Source organism: Semicossyphus pulcher, unplaced genomic scaffold, assembly GCF_022749685.1.
Source record: "Semicossyphus pulcher isolate SPU_LCO1_2020_fin unplaced genomic scaffold, fSemPul1.0.p SCAF_10, whole genome shotgun sequence".
NCBI lineage: Eukaryota > Metazoa > Chordata > Actinopteri > Labriformes > Labridae > Semicossyphus > Semicossyphus pulcher.
Window position 1 is genome coordinate 8,583,085 of NW_027211604.1, and position 23,001 is coordinate 8,606,085.

General features: G+C 43.1%; 1 protein-coding gene across 3 annotated transcripts in view; it reads left to right on the forward strand.

The window, feature by feature from the left end:
* The window catches only part of LOC138595947 (RNA-binding protein Musashi homolog 2), a 292,330-nt gene that overhangs the window by 232,323 nt on the left and 37,006 nt on the right, over positions 1-23,001 (forward strand). For all 3 annotated transcript variants that reach the window (XM_069667486.1, XM_069667503.1, XM_069667495.1), the window contains exon 10: positions 966-1,040. In XM_069667486.1, coding sequence (XP_069523587.1) covers positions 966-1,040 — 75 coding nt within the window. The remainder of the gene's footprint in view (positions 1-965; positions 1,041-23,001) is intronic.

Here is a 23,001-nt window from a genome sequence, read left to right on the forward strand (position 1 = left end):
TCATTAAAACCACCATTAAGACAAAAATTTAAGTGAACAGGAAAATGCTTAATCTGCAAGGTCAACATTTGAATTTAGTCATTTTAAGGAGCAGTATGACCACCTGCCTGTACAAGGTATCTTTTTGAGAAACTGCCTCCAGTCATATTAACACATGAAACGCTCCACCATGCACAGGTTAAAAACAAAGGCCAGCGTCAAGTGTTGTTACACTGGTCTAATGATTAAAAAAAGAACGTATGGCTGAATAATACATTAACATGACAAAGACATATTCAAACACTGTATGGTCAGAAGTGAGAGCTCATACCCTTTAGAGACCAGAACAAAATCTGACACAACCCTTATAAAGATCTTGCTCCTAAAAGTTAAGACAGTTAAAGTATGAGCCAATATGTTGTCCTAACATTTTAAATCACCATGTCTGCCTCTCTAAAGAAACATCTCCTACAACCTGGGCCCCTGTGTGTGTGTAATTGTTGCCATCAGTCTTTTAGGTTATGAAAACATTTCAAGCAACAAGAGCAGTGTGATCAGGATTAGAGGTTAATGTAATTGTGACAGCTGACCATTGATTGAGGGTGGTGCTTGTTGTCAGACCGCACACAGTGAATATTTTTCACTTGACAATCCACCACCAACATTATGAGCTATAAATATAAGCCCACGCTTTATTAGGTTGGAAGCATAATCATAAATCACTTGTGGCTTGTTGTGGATTCTTCAAACAATGATAGCTACAGTTACATATATACACACACACTTTATTTCTTAAAGTTATTATATCACATTAGAATTAACTTGATAAAATAGGAAAGTTGGGTTCCCTGGAGTTTTAAAGGCAGCCATTAAAGTTCCCTCTTAATGAGGAAATCTAAGAAGCTATTTATGTTTTTTCTTCCAATGTCACTCTTGTCATCTTATTTCTAATTCTGTCCTCATCTCTTCTTTCCTCTCTGTCAAAGGTTACCCTAATATTGTGGCAACGTACGGCCGCGGATACACTGGATTTGCACCCAGCTACAGCTACCAGTTCCCTGGTGAGTTAAAGACTTTCTTAAAATATCTGTGTTGCAGCTGCTTTCTGTTGTGCACCCTCCAGCACATTCAGACATACATGCACAAAGAAGAAAACACACACACTTGTTCATGCTCACACACACACACACGCTCATCAATATACAAGTCAGTCACCAGATAATCTGCAGGGTTATAAGTATGATACGTGTCTGGATTCCTGAAGCAGCTTTTGAAAGCTGACATATAGTGAAGTAAATTGCTTACTCCTTTTTATCCCTCACTTGAACACTACCATGACCAAACGACTCAAATGGAGGAACTTCTTCGTCTTCCTCGGTCCAATGTATGCAAATTCCTCTGTGGAGAAGCAGAGCTTTTTTTTGTGTAGGCACATTTTAAAATGTGGTTCTCATAATGGAAAATGAATGAAGTCATTTTCTGCATTAAAAGTGTTGACTCAGAGCGCCGGGCACTTTAATGGGAGTCCAAATGGGAGGCGTGCAGCCGTCTGGAGGTGAGCAGCTGTACCTGTCTGCTGCACGAGCGCCCGTGGCTCTGTGGGTGCTTCACTTAAACAGGCGTCCCGTCAATTTCATGCTTTATTTAGGGACTTTGCACATACTTTGTTTGCCGTGCCAGACATCATTCCTTCCACTGATAAGACGGAATGGGGAAATATCTGACAGGCGCTCAGATCTCTGTAATATCTTTGTGAAATAGATTCAGGAATGGTAAGACAGGAGGTCCAGCTGTGACCGCCTGCAGATCAGACAGACGCCAGATTCATACTTGACCACAACATTTTTTGAAAGAAGAAAGGGAATGAAGCACCTTCTCATCAATGTGGGCGGACATGTGCAGAATACAAATGTGGGAATTAATCATTACATCTAAAATGACATTTAGAAGTTGACAAAATTAGCATTTATCCATCTTTCATGTCCGGTAAAAGCATCCAAAAAAGTTTCTGAACGTGGATACAACAAGAAAAAGAGAGAAAAGAGGCTGAACGTGAAAGTGGTGATCAGTATTTATTCCATGTAAGTAATTCTAGTCAAACATGGATTTTTAAAATGTTTACTCTTTAGGACAAATTAAGGGATATCACCTTCCCCGAGGCAGAACGTATGATCCTGTCCATGTTAAACTCAATTTAAAGCGTTTGATAAAGCTGTATGATTAAAACAGCCTCCTCTGGGCTCGCTCATCTCTTGACAGGGTAATTGGAAATTTTAATGTATGAATCAAACTCCTCGTCCAAATTAAATAACCTCAGGCCAAATATTGACTGGTGTCCTCGCCTGCTAAGATGTGGGAAGCATCCTCAGTTTAAGATCAAAAGCTCTTTTTTCCTCCCACTGTACGCGCTGAAACACTCTTATAAATAAATGGAGCTGAGACCGGGCAGGCCGGATCCAAGAGGCGTAAATTGTGGGCAGCATTTCAAGGCTTCCTTTTTTTATTTTTTTACACCCAGTAAACCTCAGGGGTCCACTGTTAACAGGAAAAAGAGGTTAGGCAGTTGTCCAATTGTCAAGATAAAACAGTGATAAAACATTGATCAGTGATGAAGCACTGAATTAAGCAAGAAACTCAATAAGACATAGAGAGAAAAACAGAAACCGAAGCTGACATCCCTGCGGCTGAATTAGACTGCAAGTGCAGAAAACAGGAAGTAAAAGAGACACAACCTGAAACACAGCGTTCAGTCAGACTGCCTGTCAGCAGCTCTGAAACAATATCTGACGACTTAGCACGCCGGTCGTGGTGACACTCCCGATTAATTCCAGCATTGATCACAGAGTGTGTTTGATATTGATCCCATACGGAATGTTTCTCTGTGTCTGTATTTGCGTGCCGTGAGTTGCTTACAGAATAATTCCATCAATACTGTTTAATGCAATGAGAGGTCTTCCCGTATTACTGATGTAAATCACATCAATCTCGATCTGTCAGACGCTTGTCCATGCGAGTGATCAAATATCAGAGCATTTCCCCAAAGGGCAGAGTCAGACAGCGGCATTTATTTCTGCTTCAATTAGTGGATAACGCACAATAGTTTTTATCAGGGAGGACAACAGCAACAACAACTGTCTGAAGATGTTTCTCCGGCACAGTCGAGTTATATTACCTGAATGATACTGAAATATAAACAGGCCCATGCATGTTGTAGAGTGTAGGAAAAAACATGTCACATGACACATCCGGGAGCAGACTGCTGATGTTTACAATGCAGGTTTTGCAACATAAAAAATGCACTAAAGGAGCAGTTCTCCCCTGGAAAAAGCCGCTGTCAGTCAACGCTGGTGTTCTCTGTAATCGATAGAAGCAATGATATTTGAAATTGGCGCCATAGCTGTGGAGAAAGTTGTCCAAACAGCTCGTGGTTTCAGTCAGTCATCACATTCATACCCGGTAGCATAGCTAACAGGAGCAGTTTGGGGTTCCGACCTTCCGACCTTCCAACCCTCCGATTGAAAGACGACCGACTCTACCACTGAGCCACAGCTGCCCCATGGCTCAGTATATAGCAATACTACCGTTTTCGCTGCAGGCAATGGCTCAGAACGGTACGGAATCCAAAATACGACAAGAATATACCAGTCTGAAAAATCTTCATGTCTGCATTTCAACATGACGATTTTGAACGAGACATGACGTCGGAGGCGGGCCAGATGACACGTTTTACGTAGTCTGGCGGAGGTTTTCCAGGGCCCATTGGAGAAGCGGATAGCGTCCTCCAAAGGCACAGAGTGAAACTGCATGTTTTCCCTACCATAATGGCATTAGCTCCCCCGTAATAGCATGATAGGAGTGAGGTTGAGGTTGCGAACTGGCCCTTTAAAGGCTTTGCATATGTTTTCTGAGGTATAAAATGCACCAGGCCTGCACACAATGCAGCTTAATCAGAAACACTGATTGGAAACAGGACTATTTTTTCTTAAGGAGAGACGAGGCCTCTGGGTGTCTTTAATCGCAGAACACAATTCTGCAGCGTTTTGTCTGAAATTTTAGAATTGGGAAATTAGCTGCAGGTTCAACAACTGAAGGCCCTTAAATATTCATTTAAATCCATTTTGAAATATGAAATCATTAAATCTGCAAATTGTCTGTTCCACCTAAAGGACAGAAATTCAGTTTTTCACAAGTGAACATATTGAACTTTTCCAGAACACATTCTTGCTGATAACATAAAGAGGATTGAAGTGTTTAATAAAGACGCCTCGTCTGATTGTAGCTCAGTTTTAAGCTGTGTTTGATGTTTTATATGCGCCGCTGTAATCACACACTGTCTACAATATTTACTCCAGCATTATGCTCGAGCTAAAACTGGAATTGACTTTCAAAGATGGCACTGATGCTGCATACTGCATGTGTAGTGACAATCAGGAAGACAGCAATGTTTAGCATCATCTCAGAATTACAAGCAGTAAGGAGGTGTAACAAATGATTAGCACCATCCCCACAATAACAAGTCTTTCTGTTCTTTGCTGTTCATCAGAGCTTTTCTGTTGCGCTACAAAGAATTACTTAAAAGTTTTATACGTCGAAGCAACACACTTTCCTCGGCTTTACATTTTTGTTGTCAGAAGGCCTCGTCTCTTCCAGACGTGTAACACAGACATATATAATAAGTTGTGCAGTCATCTCTGTCTGATCCCATTGTGTCAAAAAAATGTCAGAAAATGTTCTCAGATTGTGTTTTTCCACATAAAGGACTTTGATGGCACGCGCTGGTATTGTCAGTGTCGAATGAAAGCGGAGCAGACTGTAATGTATGCATGCAAATGTGACATGCGAGTGTTGTCATGCTCTGTGAATGTAAACATCCTCACTGCTGGAGATGAACACTGCCGGACTTGAGCTGTTGCTGCCTTTACCTTCCAGTAACACCACTTCCTCACACTTACCGTACCGTTGTTATCATGTGATGATGACAGAAAATGATGAGTGGAAGCTGAATTTCCATATTCATTTAGAGTCCCCTCATTAACATCACTTTGATTTGAGCATCATTTGTGCTTTTACCAAAAACCTGTTGCACACAAAGAGGACGTATACATGAAAAAAAGCTGTTTGGCACACACATAACACCTGTTTCTGAGACTAATGTTTAACCAGCCTGATTGATATATTCCTCCGCAATAGCAGGCTACTTAAAGCTTACTCTACATGACCTATAAAAGCAAACCAGACCATCAGCGACAAGATTGATTATTTGTATATAGTTTTTTTTAATGCCTGAAACCGCTGCCGGGGGGGTAGGTGTCAGACGAGTCGATTAAGTTCATGCTGCCAAGTCAGCCGCTTTTCCACGGCAAAGATTCTGATACGTTTGAATGTTAAAGTAAAGCAGGATGCAATATGTTAATTTACACTTCTTATGCATGTACAGGACAAGATCAGCAAAGACATTAGAGGTCCCACTTTGTCCACAGGGGGCGCCAAAATCAACGCAAACTGAAAGTTGCTCACAGGAGCTTTAAAGGGAATTTTCACGATGTATGCGCTCAGTTATTACAGTCAACCAACATGATAAATATCTTGCTGTGTGCTGTGCATAACGAGAAAGCTGAGTTCTTCTACTTGCAGAGCAGTGCTGGGAGTGCCTGCGTGTACCATGATGCATTACGCGCAAGCATGCGCAAACGCAGCCACGGCTTCAGCCTCTGCTGCATTTCTTCAGCTGTATACTCAAATAGATGCTGTTGAATATCCAGTCAACAAAACCACTGTTAAACGTGTAGTTGCACTCTGCATTTATATTTTGGGAAACTTTTTTCTTTGTCAGAAAAATAAATAGTTACAAGAAGCATGAGACACCTAATCCAAGCTGAAGCAGCCGCCTGTTGTTCCAGGTCAGCAACAATGTCACATGATGGTGCTGGTGGTCAAAAGAACAACCGATTTTAAAGCCATGTTGTGCTACTCCCCCAGACCATAAACTGTATAAAAAGATGGACGACATGACAGCTCGCTAAAAGTGAAGCCAAAACCTCTCTATCGCCCCCTGCTGACTGGCTGCAGTATAGGTCATAAAGCCCGCCTCCTCCATGTTAACAGATGGGACATGAGTCAAATTATAAAATCAAAATACACGCCAAATTAATGTTTCTCAAACATGGTTTCTGTCATTATAGCTAGTTATTATCATTCTGATTTACGTCAAGTGTTCATTTTTCTGACAAGTTTATTTTTAATTAGTTATTTGATGCTGTCAAAATGATGATTGACAGCTCTGTTGACAAATACGGCTCCTGTAGCCAATCTGTTCCTGATTAGCAGAGTGGAGGACGAACGGTGAGAGGAGACGTAACTAAAACAATCACTACAGTCACTGAAGTTTCCATACCTGTGAACGTTAACCTCAGACCAACACAAAGAAGCTGCTCTGCTGTTAAACACGCCGACGTGCGGGATCCTTGCTGTTTGTTTTTGGTAATTAAAGTGTGTGTTTTGATTAGCGGAAGTGGCTACGGCGGCCGCTAATCTCAACTGCGCAGCCTCTGGCCCCAAATGACATCACTGTCGCCTATCACGGGGCTATTTTGGCATCAATTCCGTACAATGAGAGCAGATGGAGACATATCGTCCATCTATATATATAGTCATTGCCCCAGACACACAGAACATTTTAAAAAAGCTGAGCATCTGAATGTAGCGCTCCAAACATAATGCAATGGCATTACAAAGGTTACATGACAAAGAAATAACATGCCTTCCCAAAATCAGTCCGCTCATTTCTCTCACCTCCAGCGTATTTTGGTTGGAGTCACCACGAGATCTAAATAAGAAAATATCTTTAACAGCTGCCGCACTGTTACTATGATCAGCTGGATATACTGTTATAGCGAGGTGACAAAATTGGCAGCTATCCTGTGTATAACTGTCAGATAGCTTCAGAGTGATGTCAGGGTGGCACATATCTGTGAATGTGGGTATTAGTATCACTTAGGTTGAGCTAAGGTGGGTAGTTGGCATGTCAGTCATGTAGCTACAGTTTATTTTCAGCTATTGAACCCACACACAGCTGCCTGTAAACATCCAGCTGGAGGATCATTGTGCACGTCAGTGAGGGCTTCTTGTTGATGTGACGTTAAACCAATTTAAATTGACAGAGTTGTATTCTTCTATTAGAAACATAACCACACATTCCCCTCGCTGCTCTTACCATAAATTAAATAGTAAATAAAACACACTTTGAATGTGATAGGCTATTCCTTTCAGAAAAAAAAACAAAGAGCTGCTTTTAAGAAATGTCTCCATTAGCCCAAAGAAAACTTCAAAGTAATAAAAGAAATGTTCGACACTGCTCGGCTCATGCTGGATGGCAGCTGGGGCAAGTATCAAAGTCTGAAAATCCAGCTCACATCAGCAGAACAGAACTTGACTTAAACTATCAGACTTCAGAGCGAACATTTATCAGGCTCCACAGAGCAAACCCAAAAATGAAAGTATCTTTGATTTAAAATGAGGCACAACAGGACCTCACTTTGAGTCTGTCAGACATTAAAGACGGCACTGTTCCCTAGATACTGTGTTTCAAGGGAGGAAGAAAGCACTGGTTTAAGGATTTTTAGATCTTCAAACACAGAAAATTTAACAGTTGTAATTGGTTGTAGGAACGAGACATGTGCCTATCATCTTTCAGGGTGACTGGCATTTGCTTTCCTGAATCTGAGACATTTGTCTCTTAAATAACTTTGCTTTTAGCAAAACAGAGAGAAGCTACATTTATCCATCTAACGTAGATGAACCTACATGACAATAACCTGAGATCATTCTAATGTCATGGATGCCATTTTTCTTTATATATCTTTATGTAGAAACCTATTGTACTGTATAGGATCCTGTTGTTATCTCGATCTCGGATCCCATTACTACAGTCTGACGACGATTCAGCCTCTGGGGACAGCGGTGAACATGCCGGGCGTGTAGCCGGCGGTTAGCGATAAACGACTTCCTTTTCCATGTGCTGCAGTTTACAGAAAAAGAAACCATTTTTCTTGTGATTGACTTTAATTAACGGGTCTTACCTTTGCCAAAATTCCAACATCGTGATGCAGATGAGTAAAAAGTTAAAAATGAAGCTTTGTCAGGTCTGTCCTCAAGAGGAGAAGAAAACTTCTTTTAGAAATGCTCGTTTGTTGAACGGAGGTTGGATCATTTCTGATGCATTCGAGGAAGTCGGGAAATCTGAACACTTTCATGACACAGCGTCAAGGGAATTTATCTCAAGTTGAAATTTAGATCTAGAGCAGATTGTTAGCTGTTAGCATTCAGATATCTGTTTATAGAGATTAATAAGAAGCTAAATCATCATCAGATGACGCTGACGGGAGCCGGGATGTCATTACGGCTGATTACCTTCCGCCTGCTTTTGCTCTTCACACGGGCTGTTTTTCCTGCATACGCCACAGCCATTTTTGTTGTGGCTTCTTTTTGCCTTTATTAGATAGGACAGCTGAAGAGAGACAGGAAACATGGGGAGCAGAGAGTGGGATGACATGCACCAAATGATTGGCAGACCGGGAGTCGAACCTGCGATCAGTGCGTCGAGGACTGTAGCCTCTGTCAGACTGGCGCCTGCTCTACCGACTGAGCTAAACCAGCGCCCCTGCCACAACCTGTTGATACGTGATTGGTCAATATTACTCTGACTACAAGCGTACTACAAACAGAAACCAGAACACTCACCATCCAGATTCTACATTGCTATGTAGAATCTGTAAATAGAGATCACAGCTTGAGTATTATGAGGACTGACAAAGCCGGAGCGGCCAGGGCATAAGGAACACTACTGTACATCGCTTTTGTTTCCATGCAATCATCTAATTAGCATTAGCTAGCTGATTAATACACTTTTGTATTATTCAACTTGCATTGCCCGGGGGAAAATCACGAGATGTGCTGCATTTAGAGCATGAGCTGGCTAGTTTGGAAGACCTTTCGTGAGAAAGGCGCACGTTCAAAGAAGTATCTTATTTGATCACAGCAGAGCAGTACATAGAGCTGTCATATTGTGCCCAAGGCTACGACTGTATGCTATGGACGTGCCTTGTGTTTACTGCACATATTAATATGCAAATGGATTGGGAGGAAATAGTTTTAGTAATATATAAAAAGTTCAATGCTCTGTAATTTATGTCCAATATATTATCTGCTGGTGGTGCTAGATAAAGTGGAAGAAAATACAAAGAGGGTTAAGAATAGACTCCATTGTGTGTATGATGTATGCATGAATAAGAAAGCGTCTGTATGAGGAGAAATTCAATTAAAAACCGAAAATGATGTATGCATGTGTGCATTTTGCATGTGAAAAGCTGCAGATGTGAACTTGAACAGCAGGGATACACCCCTCATACATTCATATTGTACTTTCTATTGTTACAGTCTTGTATCAGTCCCTCTTATTAAAGTCACACAAGCGTGCACACACACACACACGCAGAAGCTGCAGTCATACAAAGACTGAGATTCAGCGGCTCGTGCATGAAGGAAAGGAGGCAGAGTTGGAGGGAGTGAACCTGCAGCTCCTCTCCGCCCGCTCTCCCGTCTTCCTGTGCGTCTCGCTGCCTCCACCGCCGTGCCCTCAGAGCCTCCCCTGGCATAAATGACCATTATGGCTCCATTAGGGCTGCTACCAGGAGGTCATTATGCTACACTGAAAAAGCAGGGATGAAGATGTTAGTGGGGTCCCATCAGGGGAGAGACACAGACTGAGTGAGAGAAAGACATAACACTCAGTCATCCAGCTCCTCCAGATGTCATGACAGACAAACAGCAATTCAGGGCCCAGTGAGTCAGCCTCTTAAGTGGTAAAAGAACGGAGGGAACGGGTGATTAAGGAGGGGAGAGGGCAGCGGTAAGTGTAGCCAGGGTGCAATGAGGACAGAGGGGTGGGTAATTTTGGGTTACCAGTTACTTTAACACCAAAGAGATAAACTGTCAGGCTGTTTCTTTCAAAAAAAAAAGTTGCGTCTTGTGTCTCTTTCTTGCGACACGTTTGAAGTGTCTGCGTGGTGTTTCTGTAGCTTTGTTTTGGTTGCATCCCTTTCTCTTGTCGTGTTGCCATCTCCCTCTCTTGTCACACGCTTCACCTGTGTCAGATCTGTTTTTCCTGGAAACATGATATTCGGGATAGCACTGCAGTCGCCTCCATCCTCCTGTATCTCCAACCAGCAGCGCACTCCATCATATCTAAGTGACAGAAAATGACATTTCAGAAGCCTAAAATCAGTGTGCAGTGGATTTCTCTGTCTGTGTGGATGTAAACAGGACTCAGCCCAGCAGGTGGTTCTGGTTTCACAGCTTCTCTTGCTGCTGAACATGAAAAGCTGCAGGGTGGCCTGGTTTGTAACCAGACCGTCCCGTACACAGAAAATGAGAGGTTTGACTGCCATAGATGGCTGCATGTCTGTAACTTAACCCCTGTTTGTTTAAGGGAAGCTACATCAGGGAAAGAAATGCAGATTGTTTTTAAATGCATGTGGAAGGAAACAAGATACTCGTTTAAAGCTCCTGTGAGGAGTTTTAATCTGGTTATGAAACAGGCTGAAATTAATTCTGATGACTCTATATGAGCTACTAAAGCAAACCAGACCATCAGCAACAAGATTGATTATTTCTTTATAGTTGTTTTTAATGCCTGAAACCCGCTGGCAGGGGGGGTAGGTGTCAGACGAAGCTACACGCTGCCTTTGTTTACATTTTACAGGGCAAACATTTAAAGTGAGTGATACATGTGACTGCTGCTAAAAACCACCACTTCAGCATGTACAGGACAAAATCAGCAAAGAGAATAAGAGGTAACGCTTTGTCCACAGGGGGCGCCAAAATCAACATAAACCGAAAGTTCCTCACAGGAGCTTTAAGATATTCAGTTTCTGATGAAAACATTTAAAACAAACACAAAGGTCTGTGTTAGATGTTAGGGAACCAGAGGTGTGTACGACAAAGCGAGATAAATATGTGTTAGCAAGGTATGTTGAGTCAAACGTCTTCCATGTCACAAATGTCACTCATTTAACCTAGGTAGATTGGCGGCAGGCATGGATCTGTTTTGTGCAGAAGAAGAGTCAAATAATATGTCAAACATCCTTTTTTAGGAAGCTTTATGAAGAAAGCAGCCTGAACAAAGAGAGTTAAAATCCACTGTCTTTAATCTTATTATCTCTGTGCGGGATTTTAGGTTTTGTCCAGCAAGCTAATGCAAAGAGAGCCAGGCGATGTAGAAATTGCTTATTTGAAAACCGATCTAGACAAGCTATGGAAAAAGAAACATGGATTGTCCTACTTATACAGGACTCCATGTACCAGATGTTCTGTTGCTCGAGCTAACACCTATGGACGGTGCAAGTTGCACCATGCAACTGTAAATAACAGTGAAAACAAGCATGCTGACCTTTTGACCCCCCTCTCTTCCTGTAGGAGAAGAGTACGACCGCACAGGGAGCAGCTGTCCTCTCAGCAGGTGGCATATAGGGAAAGAGAGCTGCTGACCTGTGCAATTGGTATGAAAGTGGCTGCTCCTGGGGGCTGCATGCCCCTATAAACTAGGGCAGAGCCAACCGAGCATATGATAAATGCACCGGAGGTCACACCCGGGCATTGGCCTGAACTCCAGTTAGCCTCCCAGGGTTTGGCAACTGTCTGCTGTTCGGAGATGGAAAGGTGTTGACGTGGGCTATATATAGAGCTGTGACCTTTTGAGACAAAGGTAGCTTCTGCAAGGTTGGTGGTCAAGGACAAGAAGGTATGACGGCCGTGTGTCTAGTTTGATAGGACGAAGCTTTGCTGAAGAGTGAAAGCGAACATGAGAAGGAAGGAGGAAAGCTTTACCCATGGGCTGTTAAAGCAAAGTAAACACTTCCTGTCGCGTCTTTTCAGAGTAAAAGCCCTCAGGCCCTAAGGCTTTTCCGTAAGGGTTCGATGCAATGGTTGAATCATACAAGCTGCAAATGTGTTTAAATCCAGATATATTCTGACATCAAGAGCTCTGCTCTTTCTGTTTCAGTGCAGCTCAGGCAGGGAAACAGGCATCGCTCCAATCCGGGTGTAACCCAGAGGCCTTCACAGGTCCAAAATTGCCAGAACACTTATGGCAAATGGGATTTGCTCTGAGATCAGATTGGACCTGTTATATTTCTTTTACTTATATTTATTTCCGACCTGTTTTTCCCAAGATATCATAGACCCGACAAGATATCGTAGACGCCCAGGACTAGAATGTGCCTGCTCCAAAAAGAGACCTGACAAATCTTTGTAACTTGTAACAAAAAATGCTGTTCTACAACTAAAATGTGAATCGTGTCAAAAACAAAACACTGTCCCAACCCATCTTACTGTATTTAGAGCTTGATCAAGTCTTATGATCTTTAATTCTATTTTTGACTCAGACCCAAATGACCATAAAAACGTGGCCCAGAACCGGAACAGTTCCAGAGATTGATCTCTCCTCCTAGGGCTCTTTAAATCCTCTTTTATAGCCTCGTTTGGATCCATAAAATACGCCATTGTATCAACATAGTTCCTAGTATCCCTGTAATTAAAAGTGAGGAAGGTGCCTGTTCAAACTTTTTGTCCACTGAAACTCTCTTCTTGCTGGTTTTACTTCATTACTTCCTGTGTGGATGATGATGTAGTTTGGGACACCGTGCGCGGTCATTATGAGCAGATCTGAAGCTCTCTGATGTATTCAGACATCTTATATTTTCCATTTCACTACAGTAAGTACCGCACTTCCTGGCTCCAGTTCTGCAGCAGGTGGAAAAAATCACTGGCCTGAGGCTGATGAGGAGCTTACCCGTGTCGTGGGTGCATGCAACATTGTCCTCCATAAGACAGATTTTACTGCACCCATGAGACACACAGAATCGGTGGACCAGGTTTCTATCGAACTCAAGTTACACGGCAGATTGTTCCTCAGATCCTGTGACCATCCTCTCTCTACGAGCCGGGTGAGCTGTGACCCCAGCAAGTGGTCCCACAGGCCGGAGTGAGTGCTACAGGGCTGGAAGCAGATGGCCCTCCTGATGCCACACTGACTCACAGATCGGCTTTAATTGCCAAGGCTGATCATTAGCCCGATGGGTCTGTGGAGGCCGGGGCACTCCGTGAGTCGCGGGCCTTAAAATAGGGCCCGACGAGGAGCGCGTCGTGACCTCACGCACTCGAACGACCATGCACGACACTGGGCTTGACACTAACACAATCAAAGAGTCTTCAAGTCTGCTTTTGAAGGTAAAGGAGGGATAGGGGTGGGGATGGGGGTGTCTTTCTTATCCTGTCTGGACAGCAATGCTGACTACACAGACACATTCACACACACAGACTCTCTGAGCTCCCCAGGCTGTGACGCTGCATCCACTGACAGCAGCGAGTGTGCGTCTCTGACGTCAGTGGACAGAACTGCATGTGGCGCCCCGTCTACTTCTGTATCTCCATTAACTGACCTTAAATCAGTTTTATGTGCATGTGCTGAGCTTTCAGACGGAGGCTCTACAGGCTGCCAGTGCGCTCTCTGTGTTTTTATGTGCATGACGTAGAAGCACAGGATGGATTCAACAGGTGCAGCGGCAGCCCGACAACATGCCCCTCAGCGCTTTACAGGAGGACCACTAGTTTTGTTCATTTATTTTTCTGTCCAGATGCAGTCTGCACTGGTCTGCCTGCACGCTCACATGCACACAAGTCAAGTCACGTGTGCTTCCCCTAGTGTGTGTATGTGTGTGTGTGTTTTCACCTGTCTCCACAAAACCAGCTACTGAAGTCTGACACGGGCAACGCTGAGAGGCTGTCTATTTCCTAAAGTGGAAGAGAAGGCTCACCTCATTTGCCCAGGTCTTAACTCACGCCAGGACAGCAGACACATCCTCACACACTCTGAAACAGGCAAACAGATCCACAGTCGAGGTTCCTGCGGTGGGGAAGATGAGCTGCTGTAAGAGGCAGAGTGGCAACGCTAAAGCTCATTATGTGTCGACCGTTGAGCCGGCGGTGTAGAAATGAAACTGGAGCCGCCCTGCCTCGTACATGGCTGCCACCTTTGGACGCTGCAGGAGAGCAGCAGGAGAGCAGGAAAAGGAGCAGAGACATGGAAGGAGGCAGAGGAGCACAATATGTGTGTGTGTCTGCGAGAGCAGGCTCGGTGTCTACTGCCTGTTGTTTTGATGCCACCCACTGTGTGAGAGCTTCAGGCCCGGCAAGTTGGGCGTCTACCCAGCTGCCCCCTCCTTTCACTCCGTCCGTGCCTCCTGCTGGCTGTGCTAACAGCCCTCCAGTTGCGCTCATCCACTCTGTGCTCTAATGCATGGACACATGCATATGTTCATAAACATGTATGCATGTATTTATTATCATAGCATGCGCGGCTCTCTGCATACCTCCTCTCTGTGTGGAAACATTGCTCACAGCTCCAGTAATGAAGTGGAAGCCAGCGTTGCAGTGCTATTTTTGGGTCATGCCACATTTTACCCTACTTGCCCTTGTATCTGGAGCAGTGGTAGATTGTGTAACTGCACTGCACAAAGATGGCTTTAATATAGAGTCTAAGTGATGTAGAGGTGGAGATGTTGAAGAATTTGTTGTTATGATTGATTGCTGACATTAATACACTGTATTTTATTATCCAATCTAAATAGATGTTTAATCTAAAAGGAAGTCCGCTCTGATCAGCGCAAACACATACTTAACTCGAACGACAATGTGACACTTAATGCACTCGCTTTCATTTGAGAGAACCTGAAATTACCCCCCCTTCATCATTCATCTGTCCCCTCGGCTGCCTCCCTCAGAACTGGGAGATGGGCATTAAAATGCATCAAAAATTAAGGCTGTTTACTTGGACGCTAATGAGAGGAGGCTTAAGTAGTCCAGTTTAATTAGTATGATTGGCTCTGTGGGGACCGCACAGGCAGGACCATAACAACTGATTCACTCGGAGCTCACAGGACCTCTTCATACTCTCTGGGTGTCAGAAGTGATGTCAGAGGAGATTGGACTGCAGAGACATGTTGCCTTTGCTGATCCCAGGTTTGGAAAGGAGCACTGCAGTTAAATGCACTGAAGCAGACCATTACATAAGCACCACTGCAAGGTCAGACATCTGTGTCCTCCCTGTCTGTCTCTCTCGATTAAGTCACCAGCATGAACTGCCTCGGATATTAGGAATGTGAACCAAGATCCGGCCCCATTTACAAACCAGCGTCCCTGTTTCCTGCACTGAATTTACTGTTTTTCAGGACATTTTTTCCACATCTTTCTCCTCTCCATTCCTCCGTCTCTAACTCTCGCGTGCGCGTGAGTGACTGACTGAGAGTGATGTTGTCGCTTTTGTGGAGGCAGAATGTGTTTTAGATCAGTCCTGCAGCCGAGGAGCCGTTTCCTTTTGACTGGAGTGCATGGGGAAGGAGTACAAAGAAGAGGTCGAAGTGCGGCTACACTTCAATAAAGAGCCTAGTTTGTCCTCTTTGATGCTATGCCGCCGTGCACTTCAGCTACAAAGAAACAGCGCTCTTGTCACTGAGAAGTGAAGTAAAAGACACCGAGCTTTTCGCCACATCACAGTCACTCTCAGACACACACACGCAGTGCGGCCGTGTGATGTATGTGCGGAGTCGGCATTTTCGGAGGCTGGAGATATTTTCAAGTCAAGTAACATTAAAAGTGTTTTCATTCATTCTGTGATTAATTCAGGGCTTAAGCAGAATATACAGCTAAGATACAACATGTTGTATAGAAACTAGTGAATCTGCTATTTAATTATCCCACTTTTGACAGACAACATGTAGTGATTACGGAGACCGCTCTTCAGCTAAAGGCCTCAGGGTCGAGCCCCCTTATCAGCATGAATCCACCCTGCTGAAGTGTCCTCCAGCAAATCACTCAGGCACTGCTAGCTCCAGTGAGGCAGATCTGTAGCGTGACCTCGCCTCACCTCTGACCTTCCTGAGGAGAAATCCTCATCACATCGCATTATTACACTGTTAAGTTGAATAATCGCTTCTGATCGGTCAATTACGGCATTATACGGTCTGTTATATTTGTATAACAGGCCAAGTTCTTTGTTGCCAAGATCAGATCTGCCACCTAAGCATATCAATCCGCAGAAAGAAGTGTAATACAATCTATGTCAGCACGTTCAGATGGCGGTCAAACAGGTGCTGCGGTCCGCCAACAGACGGCGGCTTTCTGACTGATTTTGTAAAAGCTGCTGCACTGGATCGCTGCCATCAAAGTTTCGTTGTGTTGTTTTATGCAATGATGATAAAGTGCCTCTCTTATCCTATCCATAGTAATATGTCTGTGAGCCAGTGGGCACTGTGGCTCATAAGACAAGAAAGAAAAGGAGAAGAAGAATCACAAAAGAGCTGGCGGAACACTAAACACTGTATAAAACAAGGTATGGACTGTGGCATTTTTTTAAGACTGATTGATGGAAAAGGAAAGCAACAGACGTTTACAATTACACATCAGAAAACCTCAGTGAGGTGGCTTCACCTTGCCTTATGTCACCATTAACAGAATTGTTCACCTTTAGGAGAATTATGGCAGCTAAGTTGTAGGGCTGTCACTTTTCCCAAAAATCAAGTTAGAACAAATTCAACGTGTTATGGAATTCGTCCGTAGTGGTACATCCAGCGCTTCTGAGGTGCGTGTAACATATGTGTACGTGTGCACGAGTGAATTGTCGCTGACCGGAGCAGCGGAAGAGCAGAGAAAAGAGTGATCTGTAGCTGCTGGCGCATTAAAGTGACGTTAGCCCCAAAGCTAGCTGCAGCTTCAGCCCCGGAGCAGAACATGGATGAAGTCTCCCTAGTGCTTTCTAACTACGGTCCGGACGCTGAAGCAGGAGGAAGCAGGCGTTTTGTCACCATCTGTTGGAATACAAGGCACACTGCTTTAAATGTGATAGCATTCTGGGACTCTGGACAGCAGATTACTAATTCGTTCATTTCAATTGAAAAGTGAGAGCCTTACTAAGTTGGCTAATTTAAGAAGCCTGCAGAATTTAATGTTGCTATCGAAGAAGTTTGAGCCACAGAATCTAAGGGACTATTTTTTTTAGTGGAAGAAATAAAATCATTTTTAAATCCAGAAAACCCTTTAAAAAAAATCAATAATTTTTTCATATATATTGAGTAAGTAGCCATGTAAGGAGGTGAGACAAAATCTGCATCACCCTGTCTGGGTTTCAAACCTCTAGATAATCGCTCACTGTACATGAAGCCTTGCTTATAAGATGCCATCATAAAGGGGATTATCAAGACACAATACAGGCGGACACATCTTTGTGTAGAGTTAGAGTTCTCTGTAATCTATACGTCCCCATCCAGCCTCTTCAGGGTGTACTAGTTAAAGTGGATGATGATGTGACTTGCTGTGTCAAACTAATTCTGATACACGATCACGTCTTGTAAAGGAACAGAGCTGTTCTCCTGCAGTGCGGTGGATTTTCTCTCACTGAGCTTTTTGAAAGGTTCCCCTGTTAAAATTTTTACCAAACCCATCTCCTTCCTGGCCTCATCATTTTGTTCAAAAGCTAAAAGATACTGTGTGCAATTACTAGCATAAAGCCCGGCTTTGCTGAGCTCTGGGCTCACTCCACTCCTGTAATTGACTTTTTCTCTCCACAATCACAAAACCACAAAGTCTTAATGGCAAAGGATCAGTGTGCCAAATGGTTTCATTACAAACAGAGACGCTTATCTTTGCCCAAAAAAAAAGAGCCCCGGCTTAGGCTGAGGGCCACACGCAAACAAACACGCACACACAGACGCACACCTGTGCACGTACAGTAGTGAAGTCATGTATGATCATATCAGGCAGCAACAGAAAATTGGCTATTCTTATCATACTGTATAGAGGTCAGGGGGCCGGGTGTTATAGAGTCAATATGTCGGCTGTATTTAGAGCACTCCCAGCTGTATCGCAGCACAAACACCTGAGGGACTTTTACACAGCCTGCTTAATATCAAGAGACACATGGTAACAAAGTCTTAATGCAGTTGTTGAGTTGACATGAGCAGCTGTTATGCTAACAGACACGTAGACCAAATTCTCTTCAAAATCACTGCGTAGAAATGGACCCAACACACACAACTGGGCTAACCTGACAAAGGTACAAAGGTGTGTTGACAACCATATATTCATTAAGTGTAGCTGTGAAGGCCTCAATATTGTGTCATACTTCAGTATTTGTGTTCCTCTGACGGCATGCTTAACTGATTTTTCCAGTGTATCATTGTGACATTATTCTTTCAGTGTCTTTTGTTTTTATGTTGTAATGTTACGCTTACAAATACTTGTTTCACAAAGTCATTGGCAGTGTCCAAAGTGTTTTCGCAGTCCATCCTAACAGTCCTCGTAGTATAAGTGGGATGCCGCTGTATGCTCTTTGCATTATTCATGCCGAGCCTCAACACTTATACACTGTTTATACACATTGCACACTCTGTCTTTCTCACAATGAATCACTCTGAATGCCCACGTTGAAGGCACACTCCTGCTATTTAGGTTTTTTGCCCATCCATCCAGTCGGGATAATCGCAAGAGACAGACTTTAAAAAAGAAATGTCAGAATTGAGGCATCAGACGCTGAGACGTCCTGACTTGTAGTGACTTGTTCTGGTCAAGCTCCAAAAACACTTCATCTTACAATTCCCATAATGCATCTTGTTCCTTCTCTGTTGAATGCCCATGGGTGCTTTCCAGTGTCCGTACTTGTCTACACTTTAGTTTGCTAGAAAGAGATTTAGTGTTTTCCAGTACACGTACATAAATGGTGAATGGACTGTACTTATATAGCACTTTTCACACTGATGGCTACTATACCAGTCTCCAATATGGATCTATGCAATGCAATTTGGGGTTCAGTATTTGCCCAAGGACACTTTAACATGTGGACTGTAGCAGTCAGGGATCAAACCCCCGACCTGCAGATTGAGAGATGACCCACTCTTGCACTGAGCCACAGCCGTCCCTGAATGTTCAATTCAGTTTGCCAAAAATACCAGGATGTCCTACTGCGTCCGTTAGCATTTGGCAGTATGCAAGACATCAAGACTATTCTGACTCACAAACCCTGGTGCAGGTTATGGGTATCACATTCAAAGTTTAAGGTGCAATGTTATGTTAAAGTATTTTGTCCCAGTTAGATACAAACTGCATGCAAAGTACATACTGTGTAGGACCGGGGCAGCGCATACTGTAGTAGAAGGAAAAAGTATGCGATTTGTTACGTGGGGTAATTTTAAAGTAATAATCTCAAAGATTTTCATGTAAATAAATGTTTGTTAAGTCACTCACTGAGGTGGTAACACAATAGTGATTGAGCCTATGGCCCACTGATGAAAGCCTTTCCATTCGCAGTGTTACATACTGGGTGTCTGGTTCGAATTTAGTGATGCGTTCTCCATCAGCCAGCAGTGGTTGGTCTGTCAGAGAGGGTGGGCGGAGCTAAGCAGCTGCTTTTCCGGTCTCTGAAAGTGTTGCGAGTAAACAGTAATCTGCTATGGCTGAACAAACAAAGAAAAGATCCATGACTACAGATACAACAAAGAAAAGGACGTTCAGATGAAGGCAAACAGTCTAAAAAGGAAAGCGACCGTCAGCGAGGAAAATCAAGAGTTACAACCGGAGCCAACCGTGGACGTCACACATGCAACACTGTCTGGATATCTGGGAAGTGTGCTCCCGCAATTACCGTTTATCGCCATTGGTGCCGCCAAAGAGAACGAAACAGAGATCTTCGAGATTATAACTTTAAATATCCAGCCTCCAGTTTGTAATAAATGCTCACTGTTTAAAATCTCAGAACATCAGGAAGAACACATTAATTTATTGTGTGAAATCAGCGGATTGCACCTTTAAGGATGAAGTTAAGTAAACTGATGAGTGGATGAACAAAAGGCTAAAAGAACAGTAAATATGATATTCCTCATGTAACTTCTTGAGTTGCAATTTGACTGTTTAATTCTTGTTTAGTTGGAATCTTTTCCTCCATCTCTTCTCCTTGAAACATGCAGCTTGGCATCAGGTCCACTGTGACCTTTCAGGCACGTGCACAGAATCCAAACAGGGACAGAAACCTGACATACATGGCAGGATTAATTTGAATGATTGACAAGCAAACCCAGCTCTGTTAATCGAGTTACGCTTTCTCTGATTAGGACTTTAATGCGAGTAAGATAACCCGGTTAAGGTGTTTACACGAGAGTTGCAATAATATGCGTATTGCATTAGTCTGCTTCTAATTGAATTATTGGTGTGCATGTAAATGCTCTTTCTCTCCCTCTCTGGCTCGATCCCAAACATCAGTCAGTGTTCTCTACGAGGGAAACCTCGGCGTGCACTGCAGGTCTCACTGATCAGAGGAGAGGTGAGACGTGAGCATGTGTGCAGCAGTTCATATGAAAGCCACCTGGCCGGCTCGCTCCAGCTCTGTGATTTATGCTTTTGATAACAACCCAGAGATGCTTTCAACAACAACAAAGTAGCGCTGAAGGATGGCAACAATGGGACACTTGTCAGTCTGCAGATGAAAAGATGTCTTGCTAGGTGGCTGTCTCCTTTGTAACTTTGATATATATGTATTTTTCCTTTGTTTTCTTTATTCGTCTCCATGTGTTGCTGTGTATCTTATCAAAGGTTATTGATGAAGCAAAATGTGAAGTGGAGTCAGTTTTCCATCTCTGACAGAACGCCTCCCTCCTCCTGTGAGGAGGCGGCAGTGTGCCTCACTGCCTCTGCTGTGACTTATCAACACACTTATTTCCGCTGGCTTGTCCTTCTGACTGTCATACAGTGACAGGAAAAAAACATGAACTCACTCTGTGATTTCTGCTGTATTTTCTCATATTTTTTACTTGTTCAGATTTTTTTTGTATCTTTTGTAAGCTTTTAAACAATATTGAACAGGTCAGTTTGATAATCATTCTGTTCAGGATAAGTGGGGCCACGTGGTTGATCACTCAGGTCAACAGAGTGAATACAGAGCTTAACATCAGTGCTTTGAAATCTTTAGTTTTCTAATTTGCAAAATTGTTATGAAGTGAAACCTTTATTTTAAATTTGTAAAAAAAATATGCAAAACAAAAAAAGGATAATTAGAAATATTGTTTTTCTTACACTAACAGAATTCAACCTTCTGTTTTGCTTCCATTTTTCTGCTAACTATGACATTAGCTTGTTTTAAATGGAAACTGGATAAATACAATGTAATACTAACAATCAATTATTAAACACGTCATTGTAACATAATTAAAAACATTTAGGCTATGCCAGTTAAATTAAGAATAATACATGTTAGCAGCAGAGTTGTTAAGTTAGTGTGAAGTATGAGCCTCTTAACTTACTTCAATTGAGACGACTGTAGTACACTGCTTTACTCATTACATCCATCCTTCCTATTATCTACACCGCTTATCCTGTTCAGGGTCGCGGTGGGCTGGAGCCTATCCCAGCTGTCATTGGGCGAGAGGCGGGGTTACACCCTGGACTGATCACCAGCCAATCACAGGGCTGACACACAGAGACAGACAACCCCTAACACCTATGGCCAATGAACCTAACGAGCATGTCTTTGGACTGTGGGAGGAAGCCGGAGGAGAACATGCAAACATGGCCCCCCCTTACTCGAACCAGGAAGCTTCTAGCTGTGAGGCGACAGCGCTAACCACTGCACCACCGTGCCGCCCCTGCTCATTACATTACATGCAAAAATAAATCTGTTTAATTAAATATTAACCATCGCTGTAATTTAAACTCCAGCAGGCCTGCTACTGTAATCAATTGAAATACTTTGAATACTTAGCATCTATAGCTCGTTCTTCACTTTCACTTAATAGGCAGAATCAATAGTTAATCCAAGAGATTGAAGGGAGTCTTTTATCTTTAATTATATTTCTGCGTGTACCTAATGTAGTGCATTTGGTTTTTTTCCATCCACTATTTTGCTATCAAACAAAAACTATTTTCCTTTGCAATAGTAACATAGTGTTAACATAAAATATCTTTATTGTAAGTGTGGCATTTAAATGTTACCTGCGTAATCTCGTATCGTGACACATTTATAAAGTCTAAGACACCTCTGAGAGTTCCATGGGAATGAATCAGACGCTCGTGTCCTGGCCTTATTTCTGCCTCAGTTTCTCGCTCTCTTTGTCCCGTCTCCTCTTTGTCTTCCTCTTGTACTGATGTGACTGCTGTCCTTCTGTGTTCATCTGTCTCACTCATCTCTGCTCAGTGCTGCTCGTCTGTCTCACTCCTTCTGTCTGCAGCGAAGAACGACGAGCTTAAAGGCTTGTTCACCAGCCTCTTTCCCCAACCAAGAAACTGTGTTAATCAGTGTACCATTAAACCTCAGTTAGCAACAATGCTAACCCTCGAACACTAAAATACCCCTCTCATTGTGCAGCTTAAATCTCTGATGCTTTGCACTGTATGTATAATGTTCCTTGCTTACTTTACTCCACTGGAGATTTCCACTGAGAATCAAGTGTAAGTGATGTGCTAGGCTCTATTAGATATTAAAATGTGTGCATAGGCTACTCCATCCATAGGGCCTCTGCAGAGTCTCAGCTGTCCCTGGGCTCCTCCTGTGCATTAGACGCTTGACAGTCTTCTTAGAGCAGAAATGAGTGGAGTGCTCTGTGACTGATGGAGCTCCTTTGTCAATGACGAGGGAGCCGCTGCTGGCAGTTTGGGGCCAAAGAACAGTACAGATTACATTAACATCAGTCAAGCTGTTGTCAGACCGCTGGGACATAAATAGGACCTTATTGATGCATAATGCAACAACTTTTCATTGTGACGTCGTCTCGGTAATGGGATCAGAAAGTGAGGCTGTGGTTAGAAGAGACCTTAATGCCAAAAAAGAGCTGCAGAAATAGAGTATCAGCACAAAAGTCAGAGGGGGTGTATATATCATATCATTATAAATGCATGATCGCATCAGTTTCCTGTGTTATCGAGTCCATT